Source organism: Antedon bifida, chromosome 5 (genome assembly GCF_963402885.1).
Source record: "Antedon bifida chromosome 5, ecAntBifi1.1, whole genome shotgun sequence".
Lineage (NCBI taxonomy): Eukaryota > Metazoa > Echinodermata > Crinoidea > Comatulida > Antedonidae > Antedon > Antedon bifida.
In genome coordinates, this window is record NC_136230.1 from 28,418,839 (window position 1) to 28,432,417 (window position 13,579).

Sequence of the window (13,579 nt, forward strand, 5' to 3'; positions counted from 1 at the left end):
TTGGGTTTTGAACATTAGTCAATGAGTAGTTGTTTGGCCAAAAGTTTAGGAATCACAAAAAAAGTAAACAACATTACTAACTTATTATTAACTTACTTTATACGCCTTAAAGATTGTCTCCCCCACCCACCACCACCCCTCCCCAAAAAAAGAAATTATTGAATATGCCATTTTAATATCACATAATATTTATTCACTGTAACCAAAAATTAAATCGACAACAAAAAATATTTACCTGAAAAAAACTGTAATTTATTAAAACTATTAAATGGCCAGATTCATTTTGCATGTTTTTAGGCGATAGTACATATCTAATATTAATGAAAATGAAACAAAATGGCTGGTGTGTACCACGTGATTTTTTAGATTCATTGAGTGGAATGTCATTACACTGGGTTTAACAGACTCAAAGCACAAAACATTGTTGTATTTCTACAAATTAGCAATCTCAATTTATTTCCTAAAGTATGAACATTGGATAAACTGTATCGATCCGTTCTAATTACGAATAGCATAATATCCAAAGTTATGTTTTACAGTTAGCCTACGTCAAGCATTTATTATCATCGATGATGGAGGCGATGTCTGGGTATTTGAAATAAAGGTTTGTATGCCAGTGTGTTTGTTAGCTTACGCACCTCATACGCGTTCAGTAAATTACGTCCTGACACGTTTCCAACATAGGCCTACTTCACACTTAGCCACAGGAGCACCAGTTTTGGACAAATTGTACCATATATTTTACAACATGTTATTAGTTCAAATAAACTTAACTCAACTTGTGAAAGAAGCACAATCTATCACAAGGAGCGACTGGAATCTTAATTAAGTATACAAGGGAAATTCTGTGTTGATTTGTTTCTACGTTTCTCCATTCCAAGCGTCTATTTAACCGTTAATCAGTATCCTAATTATTGTTGTGGGAAGAAGATCAATCAAGAGAATGCCAGCAGCCGTATAAAGAACTGGAAACTTGAAATATGGGACAGGATACCAACCGTTTAATTCGTGAAAACATTATAGGTAATAACATGTCGTTCCAACGACATTTTACTTCTGGGTATTTTATTTTATTTCTTTTTAAATTGATTGATTCCCTTCGTAGTAATCCATCTATTCAATCAATTAATGGTAGGTAGATACACAACTAAGCTTATAATGCACAGAATAGAGAATGAAATCACGAGAAGATCGCGCAGATGATCGCAAGTAACTTTGGCGCTTCACTTACGGTGGTTGGCAATTCAAATGCAATACATCGAAATATCAATTAACTTATACAAATGTTTGGAATAGAATTAAAATAAAGATAGAATAAGGCCATATACTTGGCTGCAATCGCGTGTACAAATTTGAGTGTTTACCGACCGACCGACAAACCGACCGACCACCCGACCGACATAGTGAGCTGTAGAGTCGCGTTTGCACGCCGCGCACGTTATATTGTTGTATACGTGCAATTTGTATAGGTTATGCTACAAATATTATTATTTATTCAAACCGAGCAATATTTTAGCATACTTTATCAATTTGTAACTTGTGTATATAGTTTTATGTAAGATGTCCAATTTCGTTTAATAACACACTCTCATACATAACACAACGTATCAAATTCAATACGCACATGTAATTAAAAGATCACACCAAATGCAGTTTTATTGCATTTATCAATGACACATGAAATGCAAAATGGAAACTTGAGAGATTTCGTTTTCTTTGTATTTAAATTGGGTAGTAATATACGCAGATAATGTTCAAAACATTTTTACAACATTACTCAGAATCTCATGTCACTAACATAATATACGAAGATCCTACTGAATATGGCAACATTTCTAATACAATGAATTCTTTACTTACTTAAACAATTCTAAAAGATATTAAATGATAATTGGAAGTTATATAATTACGTAAATTATTTAAATAGTTTAATAATATGATTGCGCGTAATTCTCATATATTAGGTAGGCTACTGAGCTGTACGAATGACCAGCGGGCGATGATGAGCGCATGTTTAAATCGGGTCTCGAAGCAATTATGAAATAAATCATTTATCTTAAAAATTAATGTGTTAAGGAAAAGAGGACATTAATGATGAACATTAATGTGATTTATATTTTTCTTGAGTGGTTTGAATCGTAGGAGCACTTCAAATTTATTAGTAAGATAACAGTCTTAAGATCAATACTGTCGTAGACACGTGCTTCTTACATAACAGAGCTTATTTCTGTCAAGGAACATCTCGAAACGTTTGGCAACTAACGGGTATATTAAGCAGTGAAAAAAATTAAATATGTGGGTTACAATAGAAAGTTCACAAGTTGATTTAACAAAGGATAATTGTGTGAATTGCAAAAGCTCATCTTTGTGAATCCCAGTTTGCCTTAATGTCGATTTACCAGTTATTTTAATGAGATTTCAATTGTACGTAATATTAAAGGGGTTTTAATAGACTTAAAGTACTTTTGTTGACTTGTATGGCTAGTTGCTGTGGTTTTTAGTCGCGTGAAACAGCTCACTATGTCGGTCGGTTGGTCGGTAAACACTAACTTGAGCACGCGACTGTAGCCATGTATATGGCCTTGTTCTCACTGGATTCGTCAAACTTGGTTCTCAACGCCGAACTCGATTCTCCCGGCCAAACTCGGTTCTTCAGGCAAACTCGATTCTCCCGGCAAACTCGGTTCTCCCGGCAAACTCGGTTCTCGCTAAATCAAAACTCGGTTATCGCCAAACTCGGTTCTCTCGGCCAAACTCGGTTATCGTCAAACTCGGTTATCGCCAAACATGGTTATCGCCAAACTCGGTTCTCTCGGCCAAACTCAGTTATCGTCAAACTCGGTTATCGCCAAACATGGTTATCGCCAAACTCGGTTCTCTCGGCTAAACTCAGTTATCGTCAAACTCGGTTATCGCCAAACATGGTTATCGCCAAACTCGGTTCTCTCGGTCAAACTCGGTTCTCTCGGTCAAACTCGGTTATCGCCAAACATGGTTATCGCCAAACTCGGTTCTCTCGGCCAAACTTGGTTATCGTCAAACTCGGTTATCGCCAAACATGCTCGGTTCTCGCAAAAGCTAAACTTGGTTCACGCCAAGGCCAAACCCGGTTATCGCCAATCGGATATCGACAAACTGACCGAAGTGGTCAATTTTAGCATTACAATTTAGGCTAAATGTTAAATATTCATTTTTTAAATGTAATGCTCTAAAAGAAAAAAGAACCGTATCAAGAAAACTCAAAATCAAAACAGCGCATGTCCAACGGGAATGATACTGACAATTCTTTGTTTTTCACTTTTTGTAATTCAAGAAAAAACGGCCTAAAAATGTTTTTAAAAAACGTAATTTAGAAAACGTAATGTATAACATCTCGTTATATCGTTAAGTATTATTACTGTTTTGAGTCTTAAAACCTCGTATCAAACATTTCTAAAATTAGGAGAATGCACTACACTCGTCAAACGATAATAAAATGACACCAGTGATTCCCAAAATTGTCATAAATAAGTAGTCATATTTCATTCTACCTCAGAGTGATACATACATTAAACTGGAGAGAGAAAGACAGTCATGCTAAATTTCTCTTAATATCACCATCATTACATACCTACTGGGTGATTACAGGTAATAAAGTATCGGGGAAATAGTCGATCTAATAGCATGGATTCAAAAACAAACCGGTCCCGTTGGCAGCTAGCTGTATATTTGTATCTTATATAGCCAGGCTAATGAATACCTACTGGCTATACAAACGCTAATGGGGAAAAATGCATATAAAGTAGGACTGTTGGAACGCCGTAATTCTCTTAGTAAATAAAAACACATCGATTTAAAAAACAACAATCCGAGTACACAGTATAAATGGAAGCCGGGTCAGAAACAGAAATACAATCAAGCTCTGTCTACACTATCAAACTAGTTTGACAAAAAAAAAGTGTGATGTGCCCAAATATGGTAGTGATACGACATCATCATGTCCATATATTGGCACATGACATAAAGTTTGATAGTGTAGACAGGGCTTAACATATCTATTTAATGATATTCTGTGAGGTGTTTAACATACAACATACTGTGCATGTACGGTCCCTTTGATCAACACTGATTGCAAACAGATATGTTTAAATGTCGCTTTATTTATCATCAACTAAATCTGTATAGACACTAATAATGTGACTGAATAGAAATGACTGCATTAAATAGGCGCAAAGTACAATTAATTAATTACCAACCGACAAACTAAATGACTAAAATCAATCATTTATCAGAACAAATATAAATATTGCAGTACTCTGAAAAACAATCAGCTTTCAGAAATTTCAAACCACCAAACTTAATAATTCTGTAAAATCACAATTTTGATATCAGAATACGTGCACACGTCTCATGCTTGAGTAAACAGGAACAACATTTTGGTGTGAAAAAATGCCTTAAACAAGAATACCGACTGACGTTACAAGATCACTCACTAAAATGTTTGCAAAAGGTCTGACTATGTTTGCACAAGTCTGGCAATATTGGATTAATTCAATCATGAAAGGTTAGGGTATAGTGGTATATAGAATGCTGTATCTTAGAATTTAGATACAGTTCTGAGAATCGACTGAACAATTTGTTTCCAAATACACAAAATATAAAGCAAGTTTCTAGAATTTAACGCCTACTGAATATAGCCTCACTTGTTCATAAACATGTTTGTAAAAATGATCAACTGAGAGACTTCACGTCGGTGGATTTCAGAGGGGTATAAAGAAAGGGGTACATGCTGACTTTCTCGCAAATGATGCGTAACGTTAGCCAGCAACACACTTTATAAAACGACCGTAATTTTTATTTCACAAAAGCTTACCGTATGTTCTCACAATGATCTATTATCGCTAGTTTAACCTTTGCCCTATATTCTCAATTCTTCGTCAACAACAACTTTCAAATCGCTTATGTTATTTAATGAAAATAATCCTCCGTGATAGTAATCAAACTTATGACAACATTTCTAGTTAACCGCCATCTAGCATGACGACTGTGTAATAACATTTAAACTTAGGTACATTATTTACATTAATAAATGGTACCACTTGCGTAATCAATCGTAACATTCGGTACAAACTGTACATTAAGTTTCTTCGTCAATTATATGACGAATAACAAATGTAATATATGCCTCTGTCTATTATGTATAAATGTTAATAAACAGTTTCATATGAAGTTTACGTGGAACTTTCAGGGTTTATTTTAATGAATTTTCTATTTTGTACAAATATGTATAAAGGCAAGAAAGAGTGAAATTAATGTCACTCTTCTCTGACAATTGTAACTCATATGACAAAATACATTCAAATGTATTTTCGGTTAATCCAAGGCAATTTAACAACAGGTTGCTGAGCTCCGGAGATAAAAGGGTTTATCTGTGGCTGCGACACAATCAGATCCACACCACTTAGCAGACATCGCGCGCCGCGGAGAATACATATACAGTACTGTATTTGTCGCAGCCAGACATACGATCAAAGGACTGTTACAAGTTCTTATCCTGGCAAGGCGAGCTCAGTGCCCTGTTGTTTCCTACCATGCTCCATGCTCATACGGTTGAAAGACGTTTGCTACAGCGTCACGAAACACGTAAACAGTTTGGACAAAAATGATCCAAGTTGTCGCTTGTGATTGGTCAAATTACACTGTGTAACTAGCGCGTACGTACGTATATTGGGAACTAATTTTAATTGTCAAATTAAAACGTATATTACTTGTACTTTACCATTAAATTATCAATTCAATATATATTAAATTTGGTGTTATCTTTTGTTGATTGAAGGCGGTGCCTTTACAAGCAATCTCCATTAACGTCTCCAAAATATTAGACAAAAACACGAGATACAATTTTCATTCCATTCTAATTTACTATCGTTATAAAGTAATGACACGTGATGTTTTTCTGTTTGTACTAAAAACATTGCAGTGTACACTCAAGGAATTAATACATATTACAGTATTATGGTTTAAAAACGTTTGTAGAGGGCAGTACAGTCAATCTTTACTCGCGTCTTTACTCGAGTTGAACAAAACGCAAAAACCAGACGAGGCAAATAAAACTATACTAACTACATTGTAGTTACATTACATTACTCACTATACTGATTTGTTGCAGCAGCATCATCTATCCTATTTAATACTCTTTAAACGAGTATACGTCGCATTTTAAAAATAATAAATTCGTATGCTTTTCAAAACTGATGATAGAGATTAGAGGTTATCATACAGACAATTTCTGGTAAAAATGTTAACGAAAACAGGCAGTATGCACGCGTGTATTTTTCGAGCGAAATGGTTACCATACCTAATTAGCGTTGAAGTTGCATAACAAGCCGAAGTCCTTGCGAGTAGTGTATAAGCGGTATAAACAAAACTTGTGCTTAATATTAATAAACGATACCTGTAACTCGAATTTCACTCGTAAAACACATTCGAGTATCCAGTAAATATGTTTTATTTTTTGGGGGTTTGGTTCGCATGGCGTAAATAGATAACCTCGGGTAACTGACTGCGTGCTAGTAACACCATTATTCAATTTTATAAGTAAACTACTTAATGAATTAAAAAAGAAATAAAGTTGCTCGATGGATAAAGTTAAGCTATACCACACAACCGAAGGACATTGGCATCCTTTAGAGGAAAAAAAGTTTTACATGTTTAAGATAACACCACAAAGTGAACGTGTAATCCAGAAAAGACGTACCGACAAACATATTACACTAAGCTAACATAATATTTACAAATCGCAATAAATCATTTCATTTTTTAAATAAAGATTACGTTTGGTGTAAATAAATCACAAAACGGAAACAAAAATCTTAAAATACATACAATGTCATCTAACATCAAGACACACACATATTATGTTTACAAAAACTCTTTAACTATTTTCTGGATTTACGCAGAACGGACGTGTGTATTATTGAGCTATTGCGCATGTGTACATCCAGGGAAGAATGATGTTATTTCTCTGTAGCGAGTACGTTAAAACAACACATGCTGATGAAAGAGAGATTCAAATCGTACCATTACTTTATCTTGTAATCTTTTCTCTGTATCTAAGTCTAAAAAATCAATTTATCTATTTCTGTAAAGTAGCTTAGAGTTTAACTTCCTAGTGTCTAAATGTAAGTATATAATATTTATATTATGTAACATTACGTAATTTGTAAAGGCCATCATTTTTTTTAAAGCAACACATTGTTACCTCCTGCACAGAACTGACAAAACTGGCCTAAAAATAAATATTACACAATAACAATGTTAAAAATAATAGCAATAAAGGGCGCCGCCTATCGATAATATTGCAAATAACTATGAGCCAATCATAGTGAATATTATTCCACAGGATGTGTTTTTAGAATAACCTTAATAAATAATAGTACATGTTGGTTGTGCGTTTGTACGTAGAACAGCGGATGGGAAATACCAATATAAAACATATATAGCATTAGCCTAAGGTAAATACTACGTTGACAATAATGCCAGCGGATCTAATATAATACACAGTGCGAATAACCAAATATTGAACTTGAGTGTGTACTCATTTAGTAGCAACTCTAAAGTTCAATGAGTATGGCACGCCAGGCCGGACATAAATATATTACATACAGTACACTACTGTTGGTCAAATTCAACACCTAGCCAGAATCTTTGACAGAATGTCGATCTTCCAGGGCGTATACTGAACTCGTGTTTGTGTTATCGGTTTCCATACCAATCGAAGGCACGTCGCTTTTCTTCTTTGAGCAACCGAACGCAATATAAAACGCTTTTCGGTAGCGAGCGTTGGTAACTTTATAAATTACTGGGTTAATAACAGAGTTACAGTACGTCAGCAGTCGAGCGAATAGAATGTATATTCGCCGTCCTTCTGGAGATAGAACTCGTGTGGTGCGGTGGCTGTCAAAAATTAAAATCACCGAAAATATATTGAACGGTGACATAAGGGCGAAGAATACGGTTGTGTTGATCACGAGCATAGTGGCAACTTGGTTACGAGTTTTACGGTTTATTTTAGCTCGTGGGTGACTTTCATCTTGAACGTTTCTATTTAGTTCTACGACTACTAACGAATACAAAACAGTGTTCACTATTAAAGCAACAAAGAACGGTACTGTGCGTAACATATCACCGTAAATACGCGCTTTTACGTCAACGTAATTACAGACGACCCACTCGTTTGGTAAACCTTCGTATTTCTCACCCTCTGGCCACGATAAACAATACGATGATAATATGCAAAAGCAAGGTGTCATTGTCAAGGCAAAACATGCAGAGACGACCCAAATGGAGATGATGACGTTACGACAGAGATTGGTACGGTCCATCTGCGCTGATTTGAACGGATAACAGATTGCATAATACCGTTCTATGGCCACTGCAGTGATAAGAAGCTCACATGTGAATAAGCAGGTGTAATTTAAAACATTGAGTGTGATGCAACCAAACACAGATCTCGCCGAATGATCCTGCACCAGTTCTGACGTCATGTAAGACCATAGTTTGTCAGAAATAACAACAATGAGAAAAATCATATCACCGATTGCTAGGTTGACGAGATACGCGTTGGTCACAGTACGCATCGCGTTTACCTTACCGACGACAAACAGGAATGCAGAGTTTGTCGATAGGCCGAGTATCAATATTATGGGTAGCACGAAAACAGTGACGATCTCCTCAACTTCCATATATAGAAACGTAGCCGACATTTCTTCACTAAGATCGAAACAGTATTCACCGTCACTGTCGTTTGACGAAACTGCGTGTAGCTGTTGCGTAACTTCCCGATTTCCATCAAACCACGCGGGCGTAAACTTTCGGATGATCTCCTTTATCAAAGTGCCGTCTGCCATTTCGGAATAATTTAGCAATGTGTTGCCTAACGTACCCTTTCAGTACTATTGGAATAAGAAAGATTTAATCAGTTTTTAAGAGGGAAAAAAGATTGTTTAATAAACAATTCTGTAACATAAACTGGAAAAATTTCTAAGATTAATCTAAAAAAATTAGTGGATTTTTCAATCAAATTACTTCTTTTATCAATTAGTAATAATACAAAAGTATGTAAGCAAATTAAGAGGAGCGAAATATCAGAAAGCAAAAGCTTGAGAACGAGTGCTCAGAAGAAAAAAAGGATTCGTAAATAAGGTAAAACATGATAAAAATCTTTGAAAAGAAACAAAAACAATGGAAACATGGAAAGACAGGTGAGGGCAAAAGAGAAAACAAAAAAGAATACATGCAGAAGAAAGTATCCCGACAAAGAAGAATCATCTATATCAAGACTATAAACAAAAAGCAGAAATAGTTACCGATTTACTAAAATAACTAAACGAAGTTGATTAAAAATCAACCGAAGTGAATTTACATTGTATACAAATGTCCAATGGATACAACTACAGAACTAATATTAATGGTCCAAAATGGACACCTGTCTAAAATCACATGTTAACTCAAGGTAAATAAATTGATAATGTATTTTTTAAAAGCATATTTTCAAATAGATGGACGGTAAACTTACCAAAGACAGTCTTTCCCTGGCAAAGGAACTTATAAGTTCTGAAGCCTGAACACAAACGTAGCCACCTCATATACAATTTAATAATCCTCGTCACAAACTATTTACCTACGGTGTTAATGGTTTTGCTACCGATAATAAATGTTGGTATCTAAATAATAAGTAATATCCTCATACCAGAATCGCTATCAAGATTTAATATAACGGGTTAATAATTATTTATGGAATATTGGAAATCAATTTTTTATAAGGACATCTGTGCATTAATGAATTAATTTATCAGGCTAATGTCAAGAGGCGGGCCATATCACAGCCACTTGACGCAATACAAATGGCGTCGGTTGCATCAAGGTGGACCAGGATGTCTTGTATAAACCAAACTGTATGTTATTAATGATATAAGTGGTTTAAACACCTGCAGTTAACCGCTATCGGAAGTACAGAGTTTCTAGACAGTTTTCGATATACAGTACCACAAGACTGTAATCAAACTGTTTGCAGCAATGAAAGTACACATTTGAGTGAGAGTAGTAACAATTAAAAATGAATAATGTTGCAGACAAATATCAACACATACAAAAGTAGCAAGAGAAAGTAGAATATACCAAACTTGTGGTGAAGGAGAAATTGATGAATTACATTTTGTTATTTAGTTGTACTTTATCCAACAACCTTAAACTCTGTCAGTATCAAACTAGTTCGTGTGATGTGCCAAATATGGTAGTGATATGACGTCATCATGTCCATATCACATTTTTTGTCACATCAAGTTTGATGATAGTGTAGAAGAGCGTTAGAAACAAATTTGAATAAAGCTCTAGTTCTAGAAGAAAATAATAACGTTAAACTTTTTTGTATGGACTACAGGCAAAAGTTACCAATAAAAAAGAATTATAGAAAGTACACAAATAGATTCAGGACAGACAATGTTTGATAAACATCCAAACTTACTCAATATAGAATACAAACCCAACAAAAATAACAAACATAATTATTTCTGTATAAAATCCATTAAAACACAGAAAGATTTTGATTCATCTACTCAGGAGGTGAAGAAAATAGAAGAGGGGTTGCGTACATACTCACAGAGAAATAGAACATCTGGACAGACATAATAGTAACAAGATACACCAAGAGATAAAGGAGATGCAGAGAAGAGAGCCGAGGCTAAATCTTGGTATACGAGACAAAGAATGGGAACTTTTATATGAAAATTCTGATATCAACATGCGATGGGAGGAAATACACTGGCGAAGAAAATTTTAAAGACAACAGACCAGAGAAACCAATGAATAGAGACTAAACAGAAATCACCATCAACGCAATTGAAGATGCAATTTAACAAAGAATAAAAAAGAATTATAGAAAGATTACGGTACATTAGTACACAAATAAAGCTACGAAATGCTCTGGCCACAGAACAATCAGCCTTATCTCTCTCTGTTGCGAAACTTCCGCATTTCCAAACCACGCGGGCGTAAACTGTCGGATGATCTCCTTTATCAAAGTGCCGCCTGCCATGTCAGAATAATTTAGCAATGGGTTGTTGCTGAACGTACTTTCAGTACTATTGGAATACGAAAGATTTCATCAGTTTAAAGTAAAAAATTAAGATAATTTAATAAACAATCCTATAACATAGGAAACATATCTAAGATTAATCTGACAAGAAACAATATTAACAGTGGATTTTTCAACCAAATTATTTCTTTTATCAATTAGTATTAATAAACAAGTATGTAAAGCAAATTAAGAGAGGCGAAATATCAGAAATGAAAATCCTGAGAACGGCTGCCAAAAAAAAACACATTGTTAAATACAGATTTAATATAACGGGTTAATAATTATTTATGGAATATTGGAAATCAATCAATCAACCATTAATGTGCATTAATTAATTAATTCATCAGGCTAATGTAAAGAGTGGGCCATATCACAGCCACTTGACGCAATGCAAATGCAATGCATCAAGGTGGACCAGGATGTCTTGTACAAACCAAACTGTATGTTATTAATGATATAAGTGGTTTACACACCTGTCGTTAACCGCTATCGGAAGTAAGGAGAACTACCGAAATACTTCACTTTCATACCCATAACAAAAGTGAGTAAAGCTACGAAATGCTCTGACCACAGAACAATCAGCCTTATCTGTCATGCTTCAAAAATTCTACAACGAATAATTCTCAACAGAATCAACTCCATCATCAAAAGTTGTCTCACAGAAACACAATTTGGTTTTAGAAAAGGAAAGGAACACCTGATGGAATATTCCTTCTTAACGTTATCAGTGAGAGACTGAAAACCAAGAGAAATTACATGTTTGCTGCATAGACTATTCAATGGCCTTTGACCGAATAAACATACAAAACTCTTGAAAGTTATGACAAAGGCTGGGATCCCACACCATGAGAGGAAGTTGATAGTGGAGGTATACTGGAACCAGACTGCACTGGTGAGAACAACAGCAGGCACAACAGATGAAAAAGAGGCAAAGATGCATCCTATCACCAACATCGTTTACTCTATATAGTGAATACCTCCTCAAGAAGTACTACAAGATAGTGAAGGAATACCTCTCAATGGAGTCAATCATACAACTATAAGATACGCTGACGACACTGTAATCATGGACGACACTGTAATCATGGTCAACAATACTACAGATCTCCAAAGCACGATCGACAATATAGTCCAAGGTTGTCAAGTGGAGCTATACTGGAATGGAAATAAATGAAAACAAAGACATTGCATTTCGGCAATAATAGTTACGTAGGAGGCACACTATTGGAACAAGTAGACAAATACCAATATCTTGGACATACACTGTGCCAATGGAGACATCACCAAAGAAATTGAGATCAGAAAAGAAAAGCCCCGTATGAAATTTTGGCAGAATAAGGAGCTACTCAGAAGGAACATCAGACTGGAAACAAAGAAACGTACTGGAAACAAAGAAACGTACTGGAAACAAAGAAACGTATCATTAAAGGCTATGTATACTCAGTCTTTTTTATACTCAGTCAATTATGGATGTGAGAAAATAAATGCCTTTGAGATGTGGTGCTACAGGAGAATGCTGACAATCTCATGGAAAGAACATCGGAAAATTGAGGTTATCCTGAGAGCAGTTGGTGTGAAAGAAGGACTCACACAACAACTAGTTAAAAAGAGATTAGGATACGCAGGACACATAATTAGAGGAAGTTCTGGTCCATTGTTAAAGCTTGCACTCGAGGGAAAGATCTGTGGGAGGAAGGGCAGGGGAAGACGACGGACAGCAAAGAGTGGACTGGATTCATTTTATAAATAATCAGTCCTTGCTTTTGCACATTGGCTATTTCAACAGCTGCAATTTAAGTGTTATATATAAGCGTGTTTTGCCAATATAATTAAGACAAATTAAGGTATAGATACCTCGTCGAAACTGGAATTAACAAATTTGATAGATTATTAAGAGTACAAATTACGTTTACAACCGACTACAGTAAATATTTGCATGAACCGAATTAAGCTCATGTAAATAGATTACTTTAAATTCGGAAGGTTAATTGTGTAAAAAGGACATGTGGTCAAATTCACAGTAGATAATAATTACGTCATTCTCGTTTGTGATGTGGTATTCCCAAATACGTCGGTTAACACAATGTTGATACATGGTCTTATGTAACCGACTAACGAATAGTTTCAGGATAATTATTTATATTAGAAAATAGTTAATGAAAAAAAAAAAACTTCATTTAGCCATTACGGCGCCATAAGTAAAATATTAGGTAAGGGTAATAATAGTTGTCAGATGCCTTGATTATACAACTTAACAGTGTTGATCATGTAATGATTTTCTGGGAACGTGTCAATATAAATACCAGCAATGGAAGAGCATTACTTAAAACTGATCAGAAGTAATACTACAAAAGTGTTTAAATTGAAGAGCTCTTGAAATCGTCAAGTTACGTATCGTAGAATGATTACGTAATTTGTTTACAAAGCGGTAAAACAAAAGCCATATCGCTCCTTGTATTTACC

The 13,579-nt window shown here is 35.0% G+C and overlaps 2 protein-coding genes across 3 annotated transcripts in view; both read right to left on the reverse strand.

Annotated features, from left to right (window-relative positions):
* LOC144843046 (guanylate cyclase soluble subunit beta-1-like) overlaps positions 1-13,579 on the reverse strand; it is a 181,051-nt gene that overhangs the window by 52,297 nt on the left and 115,175 nt on the right. The window lies entirely within an intron of this gene.
* Positions 7,674-8,888, reverse strand: LOC144843486 (thyrotropin-releasing hormone receptor-like). Its single transcript, XM_078700273.1, has one exon. The coding sequence runs from the start codon at positions 8,886-8,888 to the stop codon at positions 7,674-7,676; it is 1,215 nt and encodes a 404-aa protein (XP_078556399.1).